Source organism: Cavia porcellus, unplaced genomic scaffold (genome assembly GCF_034190915.1).
Source record: "Cavia porcellus strain 051 isolate PalLab524CR breed Dunkin Hartley unplaced genomic scaffold, mCavPor4.1 scaffold_16, whole genome shotgun sequence".
Lineage (NCBI taxonomy): Eukaryota > Metazoa > Chordata > Mammalia > Rodentia > Caviidae > Cavia > Cavia porcellus.
Window position 1 is genome coordinate 29,262,258 of NW_026947499.1, and position 25,221 is coordinate 29,287,478.

Below are 25,221 nucleotides of genomic sequence, written 5' to 3' on the forward strand. Positions count from 1 at the left end.
TGGTTCTTGAAGGGCTGCCATGAAGAGTAAATGACCCTGTGGTATACAAGTTCTTTCTGTGCCCTCTGAGGAAGACGTAGGAGAAGCTGATCCCACTGGCATCTTTACTAAGATCAATCAGAGGCCAGAACATGGTGGTACCCCTCCACCCATAGCTGTGAGCCACAGCTATGGTTCTTTCTACCTCAGCTGGCCTTTGGGAGCCAGGTTGCATGCCATACAAGAATGTGACTGAAAGCCTAGAGCCCCAGCCCCACAGAAAGCAGGCCCTCAAGACATGCATGTCCCTTACTAGGTCCTGGAAATGTGGCTGAGCTACCTGCAGCCATGGAGGTACGCATCTGAGAAGCAGGCCCAGAGCAATGAGTCCCAGCCCCGGACTGTGTCAGAGAAATGGTAAGGCCATGGCCCTTCCTCCCCTTGATTCCATTGGCTCCCCTGAGGGTGTACTACTTCAGTGGGTGGGTGGGTAGGGGGGTGTTCCTGTGTTTGGGTTGGCCTGACTCTGCCTCTGGTGGTCTTCTGAGTTCTGTTCCCAAGCCTTAGACAGTGGGTACACAGGCCAGCCTTTCCTGGACTGAGCTTTGTTCCCAGAAGGAATTTTCCAAGGACACATAAGTGATCCTCTGCCTATTCCTTGCTCTTCTGACTCAAATTAGTGTTCCAGGTTGCCCCTAAAGCCTCCTGCTATCCTTCTTTGCCAGCACAGAGCAGCAACAGTACCCTGGTCACCTCCAACTTGCTCCTCATAGCTGACCCCCAGGCCACCTCATGTCACCATTAAAACACTCCTCTCCTGAACCAAAGCCTTCCCCTTGGCCCTCTGCTGTTTGTTCCCTCTGCCCATCAGGCTTCAGGCCAGCCTGCAGGATGGCCTTGAATCTCTTGGAAAGAGCCCCATCCTCAAAGATCCATTGTCCTCAGAGGGCCTGAGTCCTGCCTTCTCTGCGCAGCTCTTCCCTGTCCTCTAAAGCTGCCATTCATGACACCTTCATAAGGTCTTGTCCAGAGAGCTAGACGCCCAGGAAGCCAAGAGCTTTAGGAGTAAGGAGCAGTGTGGCCTCGAGGGGGTAATCTTAACCTGCACCCTGGCTCCCAGGGCACCCTTCGTCCAGGAGAACCTGCTAGTGTACACCAAACTCTTTGTGGGCTTCCTGAACCGCGCACTCCGCACAGACCTGGTCAGCCCCAAAAACGCGCTCATGGTGTTCCGAGTGGCCAAAGTGTTTGCCCAGCCCAACCTGGCTGAAATGATCCAAAAAGGTAAGTCATCAGTCCTGGGCCAGCTGGATTGGAGCCAGGGCTATCTTTGGCAGGAAGCAGCACATAGAGACCTGGGGAAGGCTGTGTTTCTTTTGGGCTTGCAGGTGGCTCTGCACAACATTGCTTTGAGGAAGCCTCTGACCCTCACCTTCCTTGTGGCCACAGACAGCAGGTGGGAGCCCTGTGCCCTGTGTGCCTAATGCCAAGGCAGCGGAACTACCCACTGTGTACAGTTCTTTCCAGACTCTTGCTCTAGTGTCTTATGGGGTGGGTCAAGAGATGGTCTTGCACCCCAGCATGCTATCGTCTCGCTGTTGGCTTCCTTTTGGTGTGGACTGGAGCTCCCTGAGCATCAGAGCTGGTCCTTAGCCACCAGCCCTGCTGACAGGAAATGTTCTGGAGCCCTTCCATAGCGCAGCACTCTGGCCTGTGAAGTGAGTGCCAGACTCAAGTCCTGCCTTCCAGGTGAGCAGCTATTCCTGGAGCCAGAACTCGTCATCCCCCATCGCCATCACCGACTCTTCACAGCTCCTACTGTCACTGGCAGCTTCTTGTCACCATGGCCACCAGCCGTTACTGATGCCTCATTTAAGGTGAAGAGCCATGTCTACAGCCTGGAGGGCCAGGACTGCAAGTATATCCCGATGTTCGGGCCTGAGGTCCGGACTCTGGTAAGTGGAGGCACTGCCCAGCATGGGATCCCTGCAGCTGTGGGAACTGGGAAGGCGTCTGAGTTCAAAAAAGGAGGGAAATTATGTTTGCGTAGACACACTGCCATTTCCTTCTTTCTCTTTGTCCAGTAAAGACTAATTTTTTTCTAATAATAGAGGGAGGGTTTGGAAATTTTTCACATTTAAGAGATCATCCATATGCCACGCATAGTAGTACATGCCTGAAATCCCAGCGTTTGGGAGGCTAGGAAAGGGTGATCACCAGTTCCAGGCCACCTTGGGCTGGGCCGTTGTCTGAAAATAAACAGAATAAGCCTGGCATAGTGGCATGTGCTTATAATCTCAGCACTAACTTGGGAAGCTGAGGCAGGAAGATCTTTGCCAGTTGTAGAGCAGCCTGGGCTACAAAGTGAGCTTAAGGCCAGCCTGAACTGCATAGTGAGACCCTGTCTCAAAAAGACAAAAAAAAAAAAAAAAAAAAGAGAACAAAGCAAAAAGTTTATCCATGAGTCTTAAGCTGCCCCTCCTGGTCCTTCATCCACCTGGGTATAAACTCCTGACCCCAGGTCACTGTTCGTGGATAACAACCCAGCCTTGTTCTGTATGTGGCCAGGTGCTAGAAGTGCCCCCACCCAAACCATTTGTCCCTGTGTCTCCCTCACAGGTGTTACGCCTTGCTCAGCTCATCACGCAAGCCAAGCAGACTGCCAGGTCCATCTCTGACCAGTATGTGGAGAGCCCCCCTGGCCGGTCCTTCCTGTCATGGCTGGGCTTCTCCCCTACAGATCCAAATAGCTGCTACCCAGCTAATGACCTGGATGAGATGGGTCAGGACAGTATCCGAAAGACAGACGAGTACCTAGAGAAGGCCCTTGAGTACCTGCGCCAGATATTCCGAGTATGTGACCTAAGGCTTGTCCCATAGCCAGTATCCCTTCCCTGAGGGATTGCTTGTCCCATAGCCAGGGTCCCTTCCCTGAGGGATTGCTCCTTACCCAAGTCCCGGGGCCTGTACAAGTCTCCAGCATGACTTCTGTTCCAGAGGTCCCCTCCTTCCCCTGGGGATTCATCTCATAGATGGGTTTACACCTATGGTGTCATATCTAGCTCTCATTGTCATTGACTGTTAGGCTGGTAGGATGAAGACCAGTTCTTTATCCTTAACCTCAAAATTGAAAACCGAAGTGTTTCTCTCTGACAGCTCAGTGAAGCCCAGCTCGCCCAGCTCACACTTGCTCTGGGGACCACACAGGATGAAAATGGGAAGAAGCAGCTCCCAGACTGCATCGTGGGGGAGGACGGGCTCATCCTTACGCCCCTGGGCCGCTACCAAGTAAGAGGCCTCTATCATCCTGAGACTTGTGCTCAGTTCCCTCTTGTGCTGATAAACAGAAAAGGCTCTTCTGGGCTGTTGGCAAAGATGTATCCTCTGAATTGTCCTCATGGTCTGGGTTTCTAGATCATCAATGGGCTGCGCAAATTTGAAATTGAGTACCAAGGGGACTCAGAGCTGCAGCCCATTCGGAGCTACGAGAACGCCAGCCTGGTCCGAGCGCTCTTCCGGCTGTCATCAGCCATCAATCGCAGAGTGAGTGGGCAGCAGGGGTGGGCCTGTGCACTCCATCTTTGAATAATTCCAGATTCCCTGGCTGAGTGTAGCAGCCCCACTCCCACACGTTCCTGTGCGTGGACAGAGAGGTCCTGATGGAGAATGAGCCTGTGAGAGTTGCCTAAGTCCTGGGGTGGCCTGAGAGAAAGGATGTGTTGCCCTGAGGCTACAGCACTTGCTGTCACCATCCCATCTGAGTTTTTGTGCTTCAGTTTGCAGGCCAGATGGTTGCTCTCTGTTCCCGGGATGACTTCCTTGGCAGCTTCTGTCGCTACCACCTCATTGAGCCTACACTGGCCAACAGGCACCTGCTGAGCCCTGTGGGGCGGAGGCAGGCGGCCAGCCAGGCCCGGGGCCCCAGGCTCAGCCTGCGCTTCCTGGGCAGCTACCGGACACTCTTCTCATTCTTGCTGGCCTTTGTCATGGGCTCACTGTTGTGCATCAGGCCCCTGCCCTGCACTCTGCTTCTTGTCCTGGGCTACCTCCTCTATGCCATGGCCATGACACTGCTGACGGAACGGGGAAAGCTTCACCAGCCCTGATGGGGGCCGTTGTCTCCAGAGCAGACTGCTGGGATTTGTTGCACTAGGCCTGAAAGGTCCTGGCAGGCTGCTGACAGGCCAGAGCGTGGTCATCTTTGGACTTCTAAGTTTTGTTTTCCTGTGACCATGGAATCATCCAGAAGAAACTGAAATGAGAAGGGAGACTGACGAGGAAGGAGCAGGGTCACAGGGTTCTTGAGCCGTGCTGTGGGACAACCAGAGCTGGCAGCAACCATTTACTATGCCAGCCCAAGGCCCTGCAAGCAACTGAGCTAGTCTTGGAGGCCTACATAACCATTTGAAGATTTTGCCATGTGAAACAGACTATTGTGTCCACAGTGACTCCAGGCCTGGGCTGTCCACTGTGGTTGTCCTTGAAGTGGGCAGAGTGTGACATCTCTCCCCAAGAGAGTCCCCAATAGCAGCTTAGCCTCCCCTCAAGCAAGAATCAGTTTCTAAAAGAAATTCCTGAGAAAAGTAAATAATTGCTCCTCTGATTCACTTTAAAGCGAAGGTTTGCTATCACATTTGAAAAAGGAATGATGGTTCTCTTTTATGTTCTCCCAGTGAGTCCAAAACTGGGCTGAAAGTGCCACTTTTGAATTCCATGGAGACCCTCTCAGAGCAGAGCATCGCACTTCACCTCTGGCCCCCAACCCTCTGAAGTCCTGCACCATGAGCAAGCACTGGTGGAGGCAGAGGGCTATAGCAGTCCTGCTGGCTTCTGTGCACAACCAAAGATGGGCAAAAACTCCTCCCTAAACCAGGGACTCAGAGACAGTAATGCTTTTGATAACACATACCTGGTATATGACAGCTACACATTCATCGTCAAAAATAAATCAGTCTCAACTTTGTTCATCCTGCAGACAATATACCACAACAGTGTCTTGCTGGTGATTTTAAACCCAAGCCTCTGTTTTTTGGTGTATGTGGGATTTTTTTTTTAAAAAACCCCCCAGAATAACATGTTTTCAAATTGTAATGTTGGGCCTTGTATTTTGATGTAATCTCAGGATACATTTTGGAGTCCATGACCAAAAATCCAATTGAAAAGTAACTTAACCATGGATCTGAATAAACCAATTCTTGATTCCAAGTCTCAGTATCTGGACTCAGTCCTTATCCAGCAGGTCCCTGAGCACTCAGCTGCTGGGTGTACTGACCTCCGACCCTTCTCCCAAGGGGCCACATGTCTGTTCATTGGCACTTTGGGGCCCAAAACCTGACCCAACCCACGTAAATGGTGAGCCAGGGCAAAGGTCAGTCAGTGTGACAGCGTCCCCCAGTCTCTGTAGGTCTTCTGTGCCAGGCACATCTACAGCTGCCTGTAGTTCTCATTGGCCCCTGAGGAGAATGGCAGGTTTTTGGAGAGATGGGCACTGCCAGCCCCACCAAGGACAACCTACTTTGTTTCTCCTGGCTTCCACTGGGTCCTGTCAATGCATGTGCCTGTAGTTGAGAGCCAGCCAAAGATTTGAGGGGTGTTCATAACTTTGGGCTCCCCACTCTCTAGGTATAGACTAGTAAGCATTCCTCCTCAGTCCCTGTAATTTTCAGGTGTATTGACCCACCTCCTCTCCCTTCCCCTTTAACTCTATCTTCTGCCCTATGAAGCATTAAGCCTGTGGCTTCCTAGTTAAGACCTGGCTGACTAGAGTCCATAGGGCAAAAACAGCTCTTCTGAGAGCTACCTCCCCAGTCAGGCATGATGGGACATGCTATAATCCCATCTATTTGAGAGGTTGAAGCGGGATGATGAATTCAAGTCTAGCTTGGGCAACACAAGAGGACTGTCTCAGTTTGAAAAAGGGCTGCGTATGTGGCCCAGTGACACAGCACTTGCCTAGTTCATGAGGTGCAGAGCTCAGCCTCCACTACTGAAAACAACTTACCCTACTAGGCCTTCACCCCCATACACACCGATACTTGGGGATGAACCTAGTATCTTTTCCAGAGCTACAGCCCTCCGCAGTTCTTTTTAAAAATTTTGACAAAAGATACTTGCTAAGTTTCCCCAGCTGGGCTGCAATTATGATCCTGCCTCACCCTCACAGGTAGCTGGGATTATAGGGCCTATGTCACTGAGCCTGCCTGAAAGTTAATCTGTGAATTTGTATCTCCTTCAAAAAATAAAGTATTAAAGATAGAAAGGCAGATGGTTCTCCCCTATTAAATCAGGTGCTTTCCTAGTAGATCAGGAGCCCAAACCCCATCTCCATCTCCTTCCCCACCCTCCCTCACCACACCCTTTGTCCTCTGGGTAGTGCTGCACTACGTAGGGTTGGCCCTCTTAGCCTAGTCAGCTTGCTAGGACGTGGGTCAGGAAGCAGTCTCCTGGCTGAGCGACCTAAGGTTTCAGTTGATGTAGCCCCCAGGACTGCTGGCGTCCAGCAGGTGGCGCCACAGTCCACGCAGTGGGCTTGGTGCATGGAAGCTGGCCAGGTCCTGGAGGAGAGCGCCACAGGGAGAATAAGGGTGACTCTGGGCTGCGGGCTAGGCACTGAGTCCCAGGAGGGGCATTTCCACCCTCTCAGGTAACCCCAACTCTTGACAAGGCTACCACCAGAAATACAGCATTAAGTCCAGAGGACACAGGACAGTGTCGTGCATGGCAGCAAATTCTAGAAGGTTCACCCCACCAGCCCCATCCTCTCTGAACAGTCAGGCCCTCATTGGTAAGAAACGTTTCTACACCCCAGGAAGTGCAAGTGTACAGCTCAATGGATTGTTACCCACTAAACACAGCAGAGCTAAAATGAACACTGCCTGGGACCTCTCTACCCTCTGCCCACAGCATCCTTAGCCTGTCTTCCTAATGGGGCCTAACGTGGTGCAGAACTTTTCAGTATGTGACTGTTCCTCGCTCCCACCTCATATTTCAGCTGGATCTTTTTTGTCCCCTACCTACCTGGACCAGTGCCTCAGTTTCTCCCTCCCATACTGTACTTTTTTGGCTGGAGTGCCAAGGATTTGGTCACTGGGCATCTGCGTGTCACGACCCCCTTCCCCATTCTCATTCTTTCTTTCCATCTAGATCTGTCTTTTTGAGACAGGGTTTCACTGTGCAGTTCAGGCTGGTGAGAACTCACTTTGTAGCCAAGGCTACTCTCAAACTCAGCAATCCCCTTGCCTCAGCTGAGTACTGAGATTATAGGTCTTTTCCCGTATCCTTTTGAGGCTGACCTCAGTCATTGTGGCCTGGCTAGCCTGGGGGTAAGGGGAAAAGGCACTGTGTGACCATCACATTACCCATGTTCACTTATCTACGGCCAGGGCAGTTCCTGGAGGGGTAGGTTATGCTGGGTCATCACCTCTGTTCCCAGTGCCCAGGCCTGGCTGGGCAGAGTGGGTACCCTGCAGACATTAGAGATGTGATAGTGGAGAACAGGGAACAGTCTGGGCCATTTGTGGCCCAAGGCACTCAAGACAAAAGCCCCTCAGAGAAAGCTACAGGGATCCATGGGCAGGCCCCATCAGCTATGGTCATCAGCCAGGACCGGGGCTCAGGAGGGTATGGGCAGCACAGCCCAAGCTGCTTCTCTGTAGTATGGCTTTGAAAACGATGAGCAAAGCATGTACTGGCTATGGATCTCCATGTTAATAATGAATAGACTAAGAAACTGTGGAAGAAACAGGGAGACCCCTCAGTGCCCAACAGGAAGTTACTGTCCACAGTAGCCCCTCTTCCCCACATGGGCCCATAATGGCATGGATACTTCATGGAAGAACGGATGGCGGGGGGCCGGTCATTCCTGCATGTAGCTGCATGGGCTGCTACAATGACTTTTCAAAGATGAGAATAAGACCTCGAATTCAGGGGCCACTATGCTGGTGTGTAGACAGTAGGGGTGGCCCCCTGGGCAAGCCCACCCCACCTCTGTCCAAGCACATCACACTGCAGCTGTATGAGGGCATACTGAACACTGCTTAGGGGCACCAATGGTGCTGATGAATGGTCCAGCTGAGCCTTCATCCTGGGAGGGTCACAGCCAAGGGAGAGCCATTCTCTCCAGGATGTCACGGCCCTGCTACCCTTTAATCAACAGCTGCCTGCAATACCTCAAGGTAGGCAGTTTGGTGCCTACCATCACCAAGCAGCATGGTGCTCCTGGCCTGAGTGCCCCATTTCCTGGGCATTATTTCAGCAAGAAGTTGGCCATGAAGCTGGATATGACACAGGCTGAGGAATGGAATGCTGCACAGAAAGGACAAATGCCTGGGGCCAGTCGACACTATCTCCAAAACCAGCAGCAGCCTTGACAGGATAGTGGGCCCCAGATGCATAGAGAAGGGAGACAGAGAGGAACTTCTGACAAACATGGGAATAATAAATTTATTATAGGAACCACATATGACAGGGTAGTGCACATATAAAAAGGGAACTTCTTGTCACCAGAGGACTGCTGGCTGCTGTTCAGTGTGGCAGGCAATACACAAAGGTGCTGTGTAGCTGCATCCCACAGGGAGTCCACACTCTAGGGGTGATGCACAGAACAGGGTATTCCAAGGATGCCAGGTCCCAAGGACAGTACCCATCTGGTCAGTCTTCATCCCTCACAGCGGGAATCAGGCACCCTTCGCCAAGAGTGACACAGGCATACCAGGGATAGGCTCCTTTGACCCTCCTACCCGTGCTTCCTCAGAACACATGGCCTGATACCCACCTATGGCCAGGGACTCCTTTGCTGCCTGGAGGCTGGCCTTCCCTCTGAAATGGAGCCTGGGACCCAAGTCCCAGAGCATCTCTGGCCATGTTTCACAAGCCGCAAGCAGCATGCCCTGAACCCAACACTGTGACCAGAGAGTTGTGCTGTCAGGATTTCCTATGTTCTCTTCCATGTCCTATGGAAATGAGTAGAATGTATGCTAATTCACAAGATGCTTGGGTGAGACCCTGAGTTCTCCCTCATGCTGCCCAGAGTAAACAGGGAGCCCGGAGAGGCTGCAAGGAACATGGCCCACCGGTCTGACTCCCCGGAGGGTGTGGTATGGAGAATTTTCTCTAGGAAGACCCCTCCCTGAACCCTCTCCGTGTAGCCAGCTCCACAGCCAGCTGGCCCGGTACTGTACAAGTATGGGGAGACCCCAAGGCAGAAGAGAAAAGCAGGAAAGCTAACCTAACCCCAGGCTCTCTAAGGAACCCAACACCTAGAAAGGTCCAATATGCAGCGTGGATCCACAGAGTGGACGAGGCTATTGTTTGTCCCTGCTGTTCCTGGCTAGGCAGCCGAGAGGCAGGCCTGGTGGATGCTCTGTGCCCAGGTGTTAAGCAGAGCTGTGACTGAGTGCTTGTCGGGGAGCTGCAGCAGCCTGGAGGTCATGCACCGGTGCACTGACTGCAGAAAGGGGTTGGCGTCTGCAATAGAGCAATGGGTTGTGAGCAATTGGCCCTGAGTGAGACAGTCAGCCACCTCTGAGCCTGGCCCGCACATGCACCTCTGTGGGAAGGGACAGCCCTGCATCAGTCACCAGATGGCAGGGCTCCCCTCTCACAGTCATACCCTTAGTGAAGAACTGGCATTTGGACTGGTTTTCTAGAGCCTCATCATACAGCTAGAATTGCATAAAACCAGGCTCCTACTGGTGGCCCTGGGTCAGCTTTGCAGAGCTACACAGCAGCCACTGGGAGCAGCTGGGTGTCCCTGAGCTGTGGGCTTGCTCAACACTACCCCACTTAACATAGCTGCCTTGCACCTCACGACAGATGGGTGAAGGGCACAATGAGGGGCACACAGCCTTCCTTCTCTAGGTGACTGCTGAGTACCTTGCTCCTGACAGTGCTGGGGAGAGAGGAGGCACGTGGAAGCTGCCCAGTGCTGACCCCAGCCTGCCCTGGCCCCAGACATCATCTCTCAGTTCACCCACCATACTGCCACTGTCGGTCGATCCACAGCGGGCTCTGGGCAGGGTAGTCAGCAGGCACACTGAGCTCCAGGGGTGGCACGCTTGGGAGGTCCTTGTCATCTGTAACACATGAGGCTACACCTGTGACCTGCCCCAAGCACTGACCTGATGTACATTTCAACTTTCTTGCCCCACAGCCCTGCCCTGGAACACAGCTCTCCACACCCTAAAAAGCTCTACTACGGCTTGCTGCAATGCCTGCAGGGCACTCCAAACACAGAGCCAGCAGCCTCTTCTTGTAGGGGAGAAGGAGTTGGGGTGGACTTAAGGCCTGGAAGCTGTCCAGGCTGCTGAGAAGTGAGGACAGTGGGGAGGGCTGTGTGAGTGCAGGGCCAGCAGTGAGGAGGGAAGCACTGACCCACCAGCCCAGACACCTCATGGCTTCAGGCATAGGCAGCAGAGCCTTAGACACCCTCCCACCCCCAGTCCTACTTGGCTACTCACCCAGCTTGCATATCAGGTGGACAGTGCCATTGTTACTGCAGTGAGAAGGGTCTAAGTTCACCAGGAATTTGGGGTCTAATCTGGCCACCTCCCCTTGTAGCACATTGGGGATGCTCTGCCGCTCATCCTCCTCAAAACGGCGCTTCCGAGTACACAGCACTGGGGCCCTGGAAGAAGAGGCTGTGTTGATCACACTAGATACATGTAGCCTCTGGCCTGGAACCCCTTGAGACCTACCCATGGAAGTACATACGTGATGGGAGGGCCATGGATGGCTGTCATAGCTGGCACAAAAGTGCGGTACAGGGAATGATTGAAGACAGGTGAGCGGATGTTGGCCAGTACAGCATCCAAGAGCGGCTGGCATAGGTCCTGCTGCTTGGTCGGTAGTACTGGGGGTGGTGGGGGTGTGGGCTAGGAACAGGATAGGCGGATCACAGCTTGTACTCAAAGTTTTGCTTACTCTGAGGCCTTCCAGAGCCTGGGCCTACCCTTTACTCACAGCACGGCACCACCTTGACTGAGCCTGGACACAGCTCTAACCCCTGCAGCCTTACTCCCACCCAGGTATCCTTCCCCAGGGCCAGGACTTGGTACTGGGCTGCCAGAGGCACACACGCGGACGAAAGACAGAGGGCGACTTTTCCCACATTCTCACTCTCCAAGTCACCAGCCTGAAAGAGGCTTCCTGAGTATGAAGACTCCTTCCAGCCAAGCTTCGAGGTATAGAGGGCTAGGCCCTGGCCTCCCAAGAGGTGCCTGGAGCTCCACTCACCACTGCCATGTCATTCTTGAGCTTCTCCAGGGCGATCTCACACTTCTGTAGAGTTTTCAGGGGACATCTGAGGGGAGGGGAGATGTGGATTGTCCTCTATGCTGGGAGCTGGGCAAGATGGTGACTCAGTTGTTGATCCCAAGCACTGCCTGCCTGGCCTCCCTGAGCCTCAGCCACTGGAAACTTCCATAGGAAGCCCAGCCAGTTAGTCAGCTGCTCCCAGGCCAGGCTGAGAAGGCTTTGGTCTCAACTCCCTTTGTTCTTGACCTCACAACTCCACTGAAAAGTCAACCTGAGGGCTTGAAGGGCTGTCCAGCCCTAACAGGCCCCATTCAGCAGTGCATAGCATCTGACCCAGACAAGCAGGACAAGAATTTCCTTGAAGGAGAGGAGCAGAGTGTCAGATGAAGCAGCAAGATGGGAGAGAAGTGACAGAAAGGCCCATTCAGTGCACGGTTCTGGAATGCTACACGAGTTCCTGTGGTTGGGAGGCACTGCCGTCCACATGCTTTGCTTGGGCACCACTTTGTTTCATTTACCTGAGGAGCACATGCAGCCCTGCTACAGATGGGGTGACCAAGATGCAGTCTCCTGGCTAAGGTTACTGACAAGTAGGAGCAGAGATGAAGGTCAGACTCAGGCCTGTCATGGCTGACGAAAAGCCCACTGAAACCAAGCTGTGATAGTCACAGGGTGGAACTGTGAGAATCACAGCAGCAGCCTGGAACAGGCGAAGGCTGAGCAATGGAGAAAGTCAGTTCAGGGCTCCGCGCCCCAGCACACACCTACAGGAAGCCTCGGGGACCTCTCACAGGGCCTTTTGCTAAATTCCTATCACCAGTAGGCCCTGGGGGCCCTTCAGGAGCTGCAGTGCAGAATGTCTGGCTTGGGGTAAAGCTCACCGCTTTGAGGGGTCAGTCAGAATGTCCAGAAGACTCTTCATCTTACTCAGGTCCTTTTTTCTGTCTGGGACGAAGAGGGGACACTAAGACCCAGGCCTGAGGTATCCACTGGGGCCTGCCCTCAGCCTGGCCCTTGCCCCACCTTCATTCTTGTCAATTTTGTTGATCATGCGGCGCAGGGGCTCGATGTACTTGGATAGTTGCTTCAGTTTGTCCAAGTACTGCTGCTCCTCGGCCTGGCTGGAGCCTGCTGGGCTCATGACAGAGCTGGGGTTCACTGTGGGACACAAGCATGTGAGGCTGGCTCTCTGCAAACCCTCAGGTGGGGTATTCAAGCTCTGAGGGGCCCCAGAGCACATGCGCCTTTATGAGTTCAGGCCTCATGAAGGTGATTCCTGGTGCCTCATGGCACCCTGGTCCCAGGTCCCACTTACCAGGGGTATTTAGTGGTCCAGGGGAGGGGACGCTGAAGTTCTGTGGGGTGCGTGCTGTCACTGGGCTCTGGGAAGGCTGAGGTGAGGGGCTAGGCAGGAAGCTGCTGGGTGATGGGGCAGGACCGGAACTGTAGCCAAATGAGAGGAAGCAAGTCTGAGCCAGGGTCTGAGGACCAGATGAGAGGGTTGTCCCTGGCCAGGCTTACCTGACATTTGAGTTGGGCTGCGAGCCTGGCTGTGGGGATGGCTGTGGGGGAGGGGGCATAGACTGTGGAGTCTGCACCTGCTGGCCAGGTGACGGTGAAGACAGCATAGTGAGGCCACTCTGGCTGACCTGGAAGTGGAGAGGATCAGCCAACTAACAGTAACACATTCCCATGTGCCTCCAGGCCACCGGCCACCATATTCACAGGCCTGTCCTCCCTTGTAGCCTCAGCTACTCCCTTGTCTTTTTCCAAATATGCACCCAGGCAACAGCCCCACCCTTAAACACACAGAATGAACCTGTACAGTACAGCAGGCCCATCTAGAGGCCCTTCCATAGCCCTCTGGACAATAGAGTTGCAACTCACAGCCACGTATTCCCACATACCTCTGTGAGACCATACGCATACTGGTACCCAAGACAGTCATGGCTCCACACCTCCCTCCTACCACTCTTCTGCTATGGTCAGGGAGTAAAGGGTGAGAAACACTCTGGGTTCTGAGCATCTCAAATTGGAAACAAATCCAGATCTTACCCAATGATTCCTGCCCATCCTGTGGGTCAGAAGGACAGGACACAGGGACCTACCCACCATAGCTGCTCAGCGCTTTTAGGACCTGTGGTCTAAACCAAGCTTGAGAGTGAAATGGTACCTGCTCTTGCATGCCAGTTTATCTGCTCTCAATGACTGTGCCAGACAGGGCTGCCCAGGGCACTGTGTGCACTAGGGTAGCAGGGGGACTGAGGCACACAGTGCCACCCACATTGTGATGATTTCCACATGGCTGGGTCAGAGGCCCTGAACCAAAGCTGCTGGCCCAGTGGGACAGTAACAGAGGGAATGGACTGTTCCCACCACTCTGTGACAACCTTGCCTGGAGTCAAGAGGAGCACCGAGGTCACAAGGTCAGGCCAGGACTGCTATAGCTATGCCTGCAAAATGCTGAGCTGAACAAATACAGCAGGTTTCCCCCGCAGGCTTGACGTACACTGAGTCCTAGGGACCCAGGGTGACTAGCATACCCCACACATGTTCCAGAATCAACCTAGGTACTAACAAAATCCCAGACCCAAAAGTCCCATGTGGAGAGCTACAGATGGTACCAAGGAGCAGAAACAAATGTCCTTGATCCCCATGTCCAGCTTATCCCACTCCAGTCTGGAGGGCAAGAATGGCTGTGCAGTGGTTCCCTCCCAGCCCTGCCCCTCAAGTACCCACCACCCCTCCTTTCCTACCCTGAACCTGCTGCCACTTTCCACATGCACCCAGGCCCTATGGAATAGCTGTCCCTTTTAGCAACCAGTCAGTCCTTGTCCATGGCCTAAAAACTAGTGCTCCTCTGGGGGACAGCTGCAGGGAGGCATAGCTGGGCAAGGGATGCTGCAGTGGCAAAGTTACCTCACAGCTTATGTTCTCATCTTAGCTACAGGACACAGGCACATACTGCTGACACCCTCTGCCCTTGGGGAGGGCAGAGCAGGGTTCTCAGGGGCTGTCTCCAGGCACCGGAAGTATGGAAGTCAGTCAGCTGCATAAACCTCCAGAGGAGACAGAGCACCGAGGCCAGGCCAGGGTCAAGTTCTCAGGGAGCATAAGAGCCTCTCTCCTCTGTCAGAGGAGCTGGACCCCAGCGTCCTGCTTCTTCTCACATCCTAAGGAGGCCTGGATGTGGCCAAGATGCCTCCTCCTAGACTCCCTCCAGGTTCCAGGATGGTACACTGGTCTGTTCACACATGCAACCCCTCCAGATTCTCCCAGGTAACCATCTGCTTCCTGAATTTCATCAGCACCACCACCTTTGTCCCCACAGTGGCCCCAAGCACATGGGTCCCTCTCAGCAATTCAGCTGTCCCAGGCGAGGTTAGCTGGCAAACCTCATAGGATGGGAGGCAGCAAGAAGGTATCCAACAGGGAGTAAAACAAATCAGGGGCACCCTTTCACTTCAAAAAAGCAAGAAATTTAAATTGTTTCTTTATGAACTGTTTTGTTCTGTTTCAATATGTTTAATCTTACCCTCTTTAAGATAAAAAAAAAACAAGTGTGTAGGACTGATAACCATATTACTAAGTTTTTGTTGGATCATTGAGCAGAACTGTTGGCAGTGTCACTATTTGAATGACACTTTATATGCTTTAACTTTGTAACCTGAACAACTATTTCTAAGATGACAATATGTAACTTAGTGATTTCTTACTGTTTATTTTTCTGTAATTCTGTATTATTTCTACCCTTTTTTTTTCTTTTTTTCTCCATTTTTTTTAATGTTTCTTTCTCTTTAAATAAAAATTAAAAAAAAAAAAAAAAAAGCAAGAAATACGGGACTTGGAGAGCATTTCAGATGTCAGCCCTGAGGGCTAAGTCAGCTTACACATGCTTGGTACAGGAGCAGCCTCAAGGACCCATCCCCAGACAGAACTGGCCTACAGAGATGACAAGTGGGGTGGGAACAAACCCAGTCTTTAGGACAGGGTGGGAGACAGCAGTGCATTTTTTCAGGGATGAGTTCCTTGCAGGAAGGGAAATAGCAAAAACCTTCCACATATTCTCATTTTGCTAGTGACACAGGTATGGATATGTCAGGGCTGCTAGCAAAAGCCAGAGGAGGAGGATGTGTCTCTCAGGGATGAGCTTCTGAGTGCTTTCTGCGTGTGTTGCATACCTGCACATCACAGGTGGGCACACCAGAGCTCAAGGGAGGTGATCTGCTCAAGGTTACACAACTAGCATGTCACCCAGGGACCCCAGGAACAGTAAAATCCAGTGCTTCAGGAATGATGGTACAGTGTACTTTCTCGGGAAAGGGACTGGACACAATAGCCATGGGTAGGCAATGGAGAGGCTATGGGGCTGCACCAAGCAGCTGGGCAGGAATGCAAATGGGTGCAGATTGGGGGCGAGTGGGAATGGAGGCCATGTAGAAGGGATAAAGGGGCCACAGCTCAGGTGCAGCAGAACAGAAATGTTGGTCCAGGGAACTTTGTCCCATAAAAAACCTCAGGATATGATGGCACTACGAGCTCTACCCCTCTCTGAACTACCCATACTGTCTGACACCCCAGAATTATCCCCTGAATCCTGGGTAGCACTCAGCAGGCCTGTGGAAGTCATTTCCAGAGCTCAGAGGAACACAGTCCCATCATGCTATCTGCTTACACCTGCCAAGGAGTACTAGAATAGGAACTCCATGTCACCCAGCTGGACTGCTATGTTGTGCACTGTGTCTGGAACATGACTGAAAACATGCCTGGAAAATCCTACTTGGTCATTGTTGTTGGTGCCCAGAAAGTGTCCCTACCACATTGCAAAGATGCACCTGTGGGGCAACAGCACAGACGGAGTCTCAGGAAGCCATGTGTGGTGGTGCATGTCAGCACTCTGGGAGGTTGAGGCAGGAGAAGTACTAGTTTGAGCCGAGCTTGGGCAACTTAACAAGATTCTGTCTCAAAAAAGGGGGTCTGGGGTTAGCTCAGTACAAAGACCCTGGGATCAACCCCAGTACTAGGAGGTAAAAAAGCATGTGGGGTAAAGCCAAAGAATGCCTGAATTTCTGCATAATATTCTTGGGCCCAATTTGTTACCACAAAGAAAGGGGGGGAAAAAAAAAACAAACAAAAAACCCAGAGTGAATGCTGAGGACTGAGAGGAGGTGGCTGGGGGAAGACTGGTCGCGGGACATGCTAAGTAAGGTCAAGAGGCATTGGAAACACCTCAAGTGGGGGACAGGGCCCAGCCAGGCTCACTGGCCAAACAATGGGGCAGCTCCCAGTTAAACTTATAGTTTGTCTTTAGTGCTGGCAATGGAATCTAGGGCTTTTGGATGGTATGCAAATACTCTTACCACTGAGCCACATCCCCAGGCCTTAAGTAGATTTTTATTTATTTTTTTGTCCCGGGAATCAAACTCCTGACCTCGTGCTTGTGAGGCAGGCGCTTGTGCCACTGAGCAAGGATCACTGTCACAAAAGCAACTGCATTGTTTCTGAAGCCAGATGAATGTCCAGGGTGTGCACAGTCTAGGGTGTGACTCTCAACTCCTGGACATAGGAGCTCTTCTGGAGGTCACTCAGAGAGAGCTAAGTATGCAACAGGCTACACAGCCTCTGAGGAAGCAGGAAGACAGGCTCCCCATGGGCAAGGCTGAGATCACACAGGGCTGCGGAGCACTGTGGAGGCAGTAGGGAGGCCTCCTGGACTCTCTCCATTGACGTTTCCTCCCTTCTCTAAGTATTTTCAGAGCCTCCTTCCTCTCAGTGGCCTGGATGAATGAACCTGCTTTAAAAACAAAGCCGGGGCCTTTTCTAGAGTTACCCAATGCCAGAAATCCTCTAACTAGTTTATTGCTGGGGCAGTAGTGTTTCCTAAATGCTGCTGGATTTGCTTTCCACACGCTCCCTCAATGCTCAGGGGTATGATTCCCTTGGCACAAGCACTAATGGTATATGTCTGTGGGTGGATGGTAGGTGCTGTGAATAATCTGTGCAGAGTTAGCTGGCATTGTCTGGCAATGGCTCTGTTACTACAGCCACAAAATGCAATGGGGATGAACCAAATTTGCCATATAGTAACTTTATTTTGGTTTTATCTTATTTTTTCCTCCATATTTCCTCCCTTTTACCTCTTTTCCTTGGCTTTTAGCATTGGGAAGTACTACAAACAGACTTAGTTGGGCTGGGGAAGGTTGGGGAGGAGAGTGGAGAGATTTGTCCCAGTGAAAAGTTCAGGAGAGGGGCTGGGGATTTAGCTCAGCGGCATAAGAGCCTGTCTTGCAAGCAGGTAGTCGTGAGTTCAATCCCTGGTACCGATAAAAAGGAAAAAGAAAAAAAAAAATTAAAAAAAAAAAAAAGAAAAGAAAAGTTTAGGAAGAAACACCAGCCGGCAGGGGTGTGGTGCAGGCACTCTGCAATAGACTTTGGGTGAGACAAGGCCATACAGAACTTGGTGTGGCAGAGGTGTGAAGCTCTGGGTGTGTGGAGGCATGGGAGGGCCAGCTCAGCCAGAAGTAAAAGCAAAAACTTCAACAAGAGCAGGGTTGAGGGGTTTCTAGAAGGCTCCTGAGAGGCCAAAATATGAGAATTTCACCTGCACACCTAGATCCTCAGTAGACGAACTCCCTGTGGCCCTTTTGTTTGTAAGAGGGGCTAAATGCTGGAATCAGGAGCTGCGAAAGAAAGAAAGAAAGAAAGAAAGAAAGAAAGAAAGAAAGAAAGAAAGAGGGAGAGAGAGAGAGAGAGAGAGAGAGAGAGAGAGAGAGAGAGAGAAAGAAAGACACACACATATATACGTGCATAGACAGACAGACAGACAGACAAAGTCATTTGCTCCCCACAAGGAACCCAACAGGAATGAGGATAACAATTAGCTGCTTGTGGGCTCCCAGAGAAGGGCAGATAGCATTGTTTTATCTCAGAATCTTCTAACATACAAACCCATGTCGCAACTGTTTGTTTAATGAATATGCATGGGATAATTCTGTATTTCACAGAACAGAAAAACAGGAGTTCACTTCCCTGACAAATATAAAGTAGCTGATCATGGTGGTGCAAGCCTGTAATTCCAAGCACTAGGGAGGATTGCCATGAGTTTGAGGCCAGCCTAGGCTATACAGTGAGTTCAAGGCCAGCCTGAACTACACAGTCAGACTCTGTCTCAAAAACAAACAAAACAAAAAAAGTAATGTACACACAAGTTCACATTTACCTAGGAAGGTATGTGTGTAGTGAATTCTACATATTGCCTAGTAAACTCCAGGGATCTGTCCTGGGCCAACACAACTTTCCTCCGCAATAGCCATCTTTGGTGATCTGTGTTATCCAGTTGGGAGCCAGTTTCTCCAGGGTCTGCTGACCTCAAAATGTAACTGGTGCAAACAACAAACTAAACTTTTAGTTTTATTTAATTTTAATTAATTTGAATGTAAACACTCACATATCTTATTTCATCATGAAAATGACAGCAAGATGACTATTTTAAACTGGGGTGGGGTGGGGTAGGGAGGACAGACTTATTCACTTCTCAAGAAACACCAGTTGGGCTTGGCCTTATTTAAGCAGATTGAAAAGTACTTGGTATAGCATGCTGTCACTGTGAAAAAAGTCACTAAATGTAACAGACGTGCTTAACAAAGGCTCTCAGGTCTATAAATACCTGCGGCATGGGCTTTCCAACCAAAGGATGGAGGATGGAGTAGCGATAGGTGGGATCTGCGCTCTTATATACATCCTGCCTTGGGCCAAGGCTTCAGCAATCACCTTTGAGGACACAGGGACAACAGACAAGGTGATAGTGATAAGAATCACAGTGCATAGCAGGTAGAGAGGATATGTAGAGCCTCTAACTGGAGAAACCTCTGGAAGAGACATCCTTGGCAGCTCCAAGTGGCCTTTGGAGGGGTGAGGCACAGTGACGTGTTCAAGATTACAGTGTCTTTCTATCCTACCGGCTGCACATCTGCACTGGTTGTCCTGGACACATTCCAGAGTTATGGACAGAGCAGAATCCTGCCCAGAGAGTAAGAGCCAGACTGCAAGGCAGAGGTTCTGGAAGACCAGGCTCTTGGGATAAGCTGGGAAAGGGGAAAGCCACTGAGGCTTGGTATAAGAAAAGTTGACCATCACTGACACAGAAGCCACATTCAGATAAGCTTGCTCAGAGCAGTATTCCTTCCCAGAAGAGCCCTCTCAGAGCCCCAAATCACCCTCGACTACTCCACGTCTCCCTGGAGCTGCTAATCCTAGCATCTATGGAGGAATTGTTCTGTAACTAAAAACTGGGGAGAAGGCGGGCAGAAAAGCACAGCTCCCACCAGAGGGCCTCTTCTGAGGAAGGTTACCTCCAGAGTCATGAGTGAAGTCAGTACCCAAACATCAAAGATGATCGCTAGGTGGTAATTCTAGCACCAGTCATGACCTTGTCAATTTATACTTCTTGCTGGGGGTATAGTTCACGAGACAATACTGGTGTTCCTATAGCCCTATGCTGTGGTCACCTGGCTTTTTTGTTTGATTTTTAAGACAGGGTCTCCCTATATAGCTCTAGTTGGCCTCAAGCTCACTATGTAGCCCCTGCTGGCCTTGAACTTGCAGTGATCCTTTTGTGTTATTGTGTTGGCTTTTTCACTCATATAGTGAGGGGCAATATCATCCACAGTGGGATTTACTAAGACACAAAAAATTTCTCTTTTTCCTCTACAAAAGCAGGACAGAATGTGTATCCACTATGAAACAATTCCTTTACTTTTTCTTTCAACTTTCAAGTCTTCTTATATATGAAAACTTAGCTTTATTTTGTAGGTTGCAGAGAAGTGTCATCAAAAACAGACATCTCTTATGGACATGCATGTGACAAAGCTGACGTACAAAGGCTCTGAGTGAGCCTTCACCAGCCCCAGAGAACGACCTCTCTTTTCCTCCCTCCAAGCCTTTCAGAACAGTGACCAAAGCAAAATAAGCCAGGGCTGCAGCTTAGGCAAGGGTGGGGTTTCCTTGAATTCCTTTCTGGGTAGCTATGTGTCAGAAAGTTTCAAAATGCCATCACTTGACAGTGAGTCACCAATTGGTAGCTTCTGTTTTCAATTTAATTTTTGGCTAAAAGAAAATGAACGGGTTGGGATTGAAGCTCAGTGATAAAGTGCTTTGCTTGTATGCATGAGGTCCTAGCTTCAACACACAGTACCACAAAAAAAAAATCTTTAAAAAGTTTGGTCCCCAGCTTGGGACTATTGGAAAATGGTAAAGACCTTTACAAGGTGGGACCTAAAACAACAACAACAACAACAAGAGGCAGACCTTAGATTTTGGGTCAGTGGGATAATGCGCTTAAAGGAAACTGGAATATCAGTCTCTTCCTGCTTCTCTTTGCTTCCTGGCTGCTGTGAAGTTGTGACTCTGCTCCACATGGGCTCATGCCAAGATGTGTCGCCTTGTCCACAGGTCTAAAAGCAACAGGGCCAAGCAACCATGGACAGAAACCTCCAAAACTTGGCCCAGTAAACCTTACCTGTATATACTGTGTACCTCAAATATTTTGTTAATAGCAACATAAAAATGACTAACACATAGGGAAACATTTCACTTTTATGCTAACATGGAAGACACTACATACAGAACTCAATAGAGACCCAGAGCAAGAATGTACATCTGTGATCCAAGCTACCTGGGAGGCTGAGGCAGGAGATCAGCCTGTGCAACTTAGTGAGATCTTGTCTCAACAATAAAGAAAAAGGGGCTGAGGACGTAGCTCAGTGGTAGAGATCATGCCTAGCACCCATGAGGCCCTAAGTTCAACCTCCAGACTCACACAAAACAAATTCCTATGGACAGTACATCTTTGATGATATAAGAAAACCAGAAAAGACACTGTACCATTTCTCCCCCTCAAGGCTGTTTCTCTTACACATCTCTCCATTTTCTATCTTCCAGAACTACCATACTTGTTAATCTTGTCCATCATGACAACTCAAGTTTCAAAGGAAGGTTATAAATCAAAAAATGTTCCCCTTAAGAGGATGTGTCATCCCCAGGCCACCCAGCCGTAACCTAGTACCCGGCTGCTGCTAGGACAATGCAATGAGGTATGTCAGTCAGTCTCCATGAAACCAGTCTCCAACTGCCATGCACAGTGGCAAGCTCTAAGACTGCGCCAAAACCCATAGAAGGTGAGGAATCTGTGTGTCACATCTGGGCTGAAGGGCAGAATACAGATGCATATCACTTGTTTCTGGGCTTCAAGAACCCATGAGGCTCCTTCTGCCACCAGCACTTGGGCATCTCACTGCCCAGCAATGCAAGGTGCTGAGGGTCAGGTGGATGGTATGCCTTAAAATACCACCTTGCAGACCAGTTTTGTGTTTACCTCACAACAAAACATGTGAGGTAAACGCATTACAGAGGTAAGGTTTACTCTGGCTCGGTTTTGGAGGTCTCTATCCAAAGCTGCTTGGCCCCATTGCTTTTGGACCTGTACATACTGCAGAACAGGTGGATGATAGACCTAAAAATATTGAAGATGTGGTCCTCAATAAACCAAACCCATTTGGAAATAAACCGAAGAGGTGACTAGGTGCTACCTTTCATGGCTATCAAAGACCTTTGCGATCTTTCCACTGGTTCTATCTAAATAGAAAGATATGAGTCTACTTTGACCCTCTACTTGCCACTGACTGTCAACACGGGGCTGGGAAAAACATTAACAGTTAAGGTGTGTACTCCAGAGGTAACTGCCCATGGCTGGCCCACGTTTCCACACCAGCAGAACCATGCCCTGCACACAGGCTCAGTGTGGGGGACTGGGCACAGGCACCCAGCATCCTGCTTCTGGCAGCTGATGAGACACTGGAGTGATGACAGGGCATATATTTCCTTGAGCTAGCAGCCTATGAGCAAGTTGGCAGAATGGGCCCACATCATTCACACATACTGTGGCCTACTGTGCAGCTATTTGCTTTCCAAACACTGAAAGAAAAGTGAAGAGAACATCTCTTTGCCACTGGGCCAGACTAAAAGTACAGAGGTTTCCAACAAGTAGGTCCTGGAATGGGGATGCATAGTGGCAAGGGAAGTGGGCAGTGGCTTATGCTTTCAGAACCATCACTACTGTGCTGCAACTTTGCTGCCTGAACACAAACCAGATCCTTCCCCTGCACAGGCAACCAAGAGGAGGGAATCCTCCAGGTGACCTGAGACACATGGTGGTGACATAGATTCTAACCTCACAAGGATGGTCAGCCGCCTCTACCACAAATGTGAAGCTTATGGTGTGTTTCATGTAGTAGTGGGTAGTAGAGGAACACCGGGCCTGAGTCACTTGGTACAGTGGCAAGGGAGCTGGTAGGTGAGCACAAGATTTCAGGTTCCCACACAGGCATGCTTCTCTCCAAGGTAGTGTCCCAGCCCTTGAGCAATGCAGTAAGGAAAGAAGGGAAACTTCTGAGCCACCACCTCAGTGTGAAACATCGGTCAACAGAGCTGGGGAGCCAGACTCAGCTCAGCTGGTTTCCAGGTAAGCCAGTTAGATAGCCTCCTGGTGGCAGCAAAGTATGGTCACAGCACCAGCTGAGGCTCAAACTGCAACAGCCTCCCCTTATCAGCTAGCACATTCTGTGTACTTCTAAAGCCAATCTCCAATTCAGGACTAGGAGTGCTTCTACTACCATATAAACACAGCAAGAATCAAGATTCCTATTAGATATGTCCCTGCATAGTAGTCACTAGTATGAAGATGTGGTGGGTACCTCAGCCAAGTCACAGGAACCCTGGGTGTCTACTCCCAGACACCAGGAAAGGCTAGGCAAAGCCTCCTGCATCCTGTCATCCCTAGAGAGAACAGGAATGAGCAAGGTTGGACAGTGATATGTCAGTTGTGCCTTCCCAAAGAGGCAGCCTCCAAATGCCCATTCCCATGCTCCTGTATGGCACAACTGTGTCTGCCCGTGTCTACGTGCCCACTGTTATTCCCATCATCTTCCTCCTTTCAGGGGAGATGCTTCCCACAGCCACTGGTTCTTCAAATGGAAGAAGAAGTGAAGATGAAGACCTGCTATTCTCTCATATGCACCTTCCTGGGAGTAAAATGGGAGCTACATGCATTACATACACAGCTGATAAGGTTCCAACTGTGACTGAACACAGCGAGCTATTTAAGAGGACATTAGAGATGTCTCAAAAAGTGGAAGGGAGCGAGGATTCCCCATGCTTTACCAGCTTGGCCCCTAAACCAAACCAGACCCTTGCTATAGAACTCCATGGGTGGATGGACACACACCAGCTAGAGACTCAAGAGGCCCTCAGCTCCGAAGGCCTTTACCTGGACTCCAGAAGCCACCATCTGGGCAGCTTGTGCTGTCTGCACTGCTGGCTGCTGCTGTACCTGAGGCTGTACCTGCGGCTGCTGGACTACCATTGGAGCTCTGACCTGGAGGGATGAAAGAAGAATTCATTTAGAATCACCTGGGGCAGAGAGCAGAGCGCCTAGCATTTGTGTGCACCAGTGGCAAAGAGATGTCAACTAAGATGTCAACTAAGTCAACTGAGCCTTTCTAGAGATGGAGGATGAGATTACAATGATTCCACAGGTGATGACGTAACTGTTAGTGATTGTCACTGATACCACAATGTCATAAGAAATGTTCCTCACCAGCCAGGCTCTCAGCACAGAAAAGCTAACTCCTCTAACTCTGATGAGAAGCAGCACAACCTTCTGCCTGCGATTCTCCAGTCACCCACCATGCCAGCTGTCACTGGGAGCAGAAGGATGGCCTGAAAAGCCAACTGCACAGCTAGCCTGCTCATCCTCTTGCCAAACATGCTGATGGTACAGGAGGAAAAAAACCAGGACTGACCAGCTAGCAGCTCAGCTAGAAAGACGAGCTTAGGTAAAAGGCTCAGGAAAGAAAAGCAGACAACATAGGACCAAATGCAAAGAAACCTTCATAGGGACAAGGTAGGCCCCAGTCAGAGCCAGGCAGGTTGTTTCTCCTTCAGTGTCTCTAGATCACCAGACCCAATCTCAACGGAAAACAGCCTATCACACAAAGGTTCAGGTCCCAGTGGGCTGACTCCCACTGTTTCATATCTGTTCCTTATGACCCTCAAGCCTCCCAACCTAATGCAGGGGGCCTCTTTTTTTTTTTTTTTTTTTTTTTGAGACAGGATCTTTCTATGCAGTTCAGACTGGCCTTGAGCTCACTTTGAAGCCTAGGCTGGTCTCGAACTCGCAACGATCCTCCTGCTTCAGCCTTCCAAATGCTGGGATTACAGGCATGAGCCACCACGCTCGGCTTCTTCTTCACTTATGACATTCAGTTTAGGTGACATTTCTAATTGCCACTCAATAAATCACAAATAGAAAAAGGTCACAAACCAAGGGAATTCGAGCCAGGCCTGGTGCTGTATGACTGTAATCCCATCACTGAGGATGAGGCAGGAAGGTTGCTGTGGGTTTAAGGTCAACCTTGGACTACACAGCAAGACACTGTCTCAAAAACAGTGAAAGAGAAAAAAATAGACAAAAAAAGAAAGAAAAGAAACAAAACAAACAAACAAAAAAACCAAGGGAACTGTAGGGCACCATGGCACATACCTGTAATCCCAGCACTCAGAAGGCAGGGGCAGGAGGATCACCACAGCTTGAAGCCAGCCTGGCCTATTTAGTGATTAGTTAGTTCAGCACCAGCCTAAACTACAAAGTGAGGCCCTGTCTCAAAAAACCAAAAAACCAAAACCAAAAACAAACAAATAAAAAAAATCTGGCCAGATTTAGCTCAGCAGCATAAGCGTCTACCTGGCAAGCGCAAGATCATGAGTTCAATCCCCAGTACAAAACAAAACAAAACCCCAGAAGCAAGAAAACTGGGATGTCATAGTTATCTCCATTTTGGTGACAACACCTTGTTATGTAAATGCTATGGACTGGATTTACCGTGTAGAGATGTAGAATGAGACTGAATATCACAATATTTTATGTGACTATCC

The 25,221-nt window shown here is 50.4% G+C and overlaps 2 protein-coding genes across 16 annotated transcripts in view; one reads left to right on the top strand and one right to left on the bottom strand.

Moving 5' to 3' along the window:
* Window positions 1-5,184, top strand: part of Smpd4 (sphingomyelin phosphodiesterase 4) — a 29,957-nt gene extending 24,773 nt beyond the window's left edge. For all 6 annotated transcript variants that reach the window (XM_013141887.3, XM_013141891.3, XM_063226071.1 and 3 more), the window contains 7 exons: window positions 296-396; window positions 1,100-1,263; window positions 1,729-1,934; window positions 2,599-2,832; window positions 3,136-3,267; window positions 3,394-3,522; window positions 3,756-5,184. In XM_013141887.3, coding sequence (XP_012997341.1) covers window positions 296-396; window positions 1,100-1,263; window positions 1,729-1,934; window positions 2,599-2,832; window positions 3,136-3,267; window positions 3,394-3,522; window positions 3,756-4,085 — 1,296 coding nt within the window. In that variant the 3' untranslated portion in view covers window positions 4,086-5,184. The remainder of the gene's footprint in view (window positions 1-295; window positions 397-1,099; window positions 1,264-1,728; window positions 1,935-2,598; window positions 2,833-3,135; window positions 3,268-3,393; window positions 3,523-3,755) is intronic.
* Window positions 5,185-8,407: 3,223 nt separating this feature from the next.
* Window positions 8,408-25,221, bottom strand: part of Med15 (mediator complex subunit 15) — a 69,983-nt gene continuing 53,169 nt past the window's right edge. For all 10 annotated transcript variants that reach the window (XM_063226072.1, XM_063226076.1, XM_063226075.1 and 7 more), the window contains 10 exons: window positions 23,555-23,662; window positions 12,754-12,881; window positions 12,548-12,675; window positions 12,256-12,390; window positions 12,114-12,177; window positions 11,212-11,278; window positions 10,690-10,850; window positions 10,437-10,603; window positions 9,954-10,052; window positions 8,408-9,444 (listed from right to left, as the gene is read on the bottom strand). In XM_063226072.1, the coding sequence (XP_063082142.1) occupies window positions 9,308-9,444; window positions 9,954-10,052; window positions 10,437-10,603; window positions 10,690-10,850; window positions 11,212-11,278; window positions 12,114-12,177; window positions 12,256-12,390; window positions 12,548-12,675; window positions 12,754-12,881; window positions 23,555-23,662 (1,194 nt within the window). In that variant the 3' untranslated portion in view covers window positions 8,408-9,307. The remainder of the gene's footprint in view (window positions 9,445-9,953; window positions 10,053-10,436; window positions 10,604-10,689; window positions 10,851-11,211; window positions 11,279-12,113; window positions 12,178-12,255; window positions 12,391-12,547; window positions 12,676-12,753; window positions 12,882-23,554; window positions 23,663-25,221) is intronic.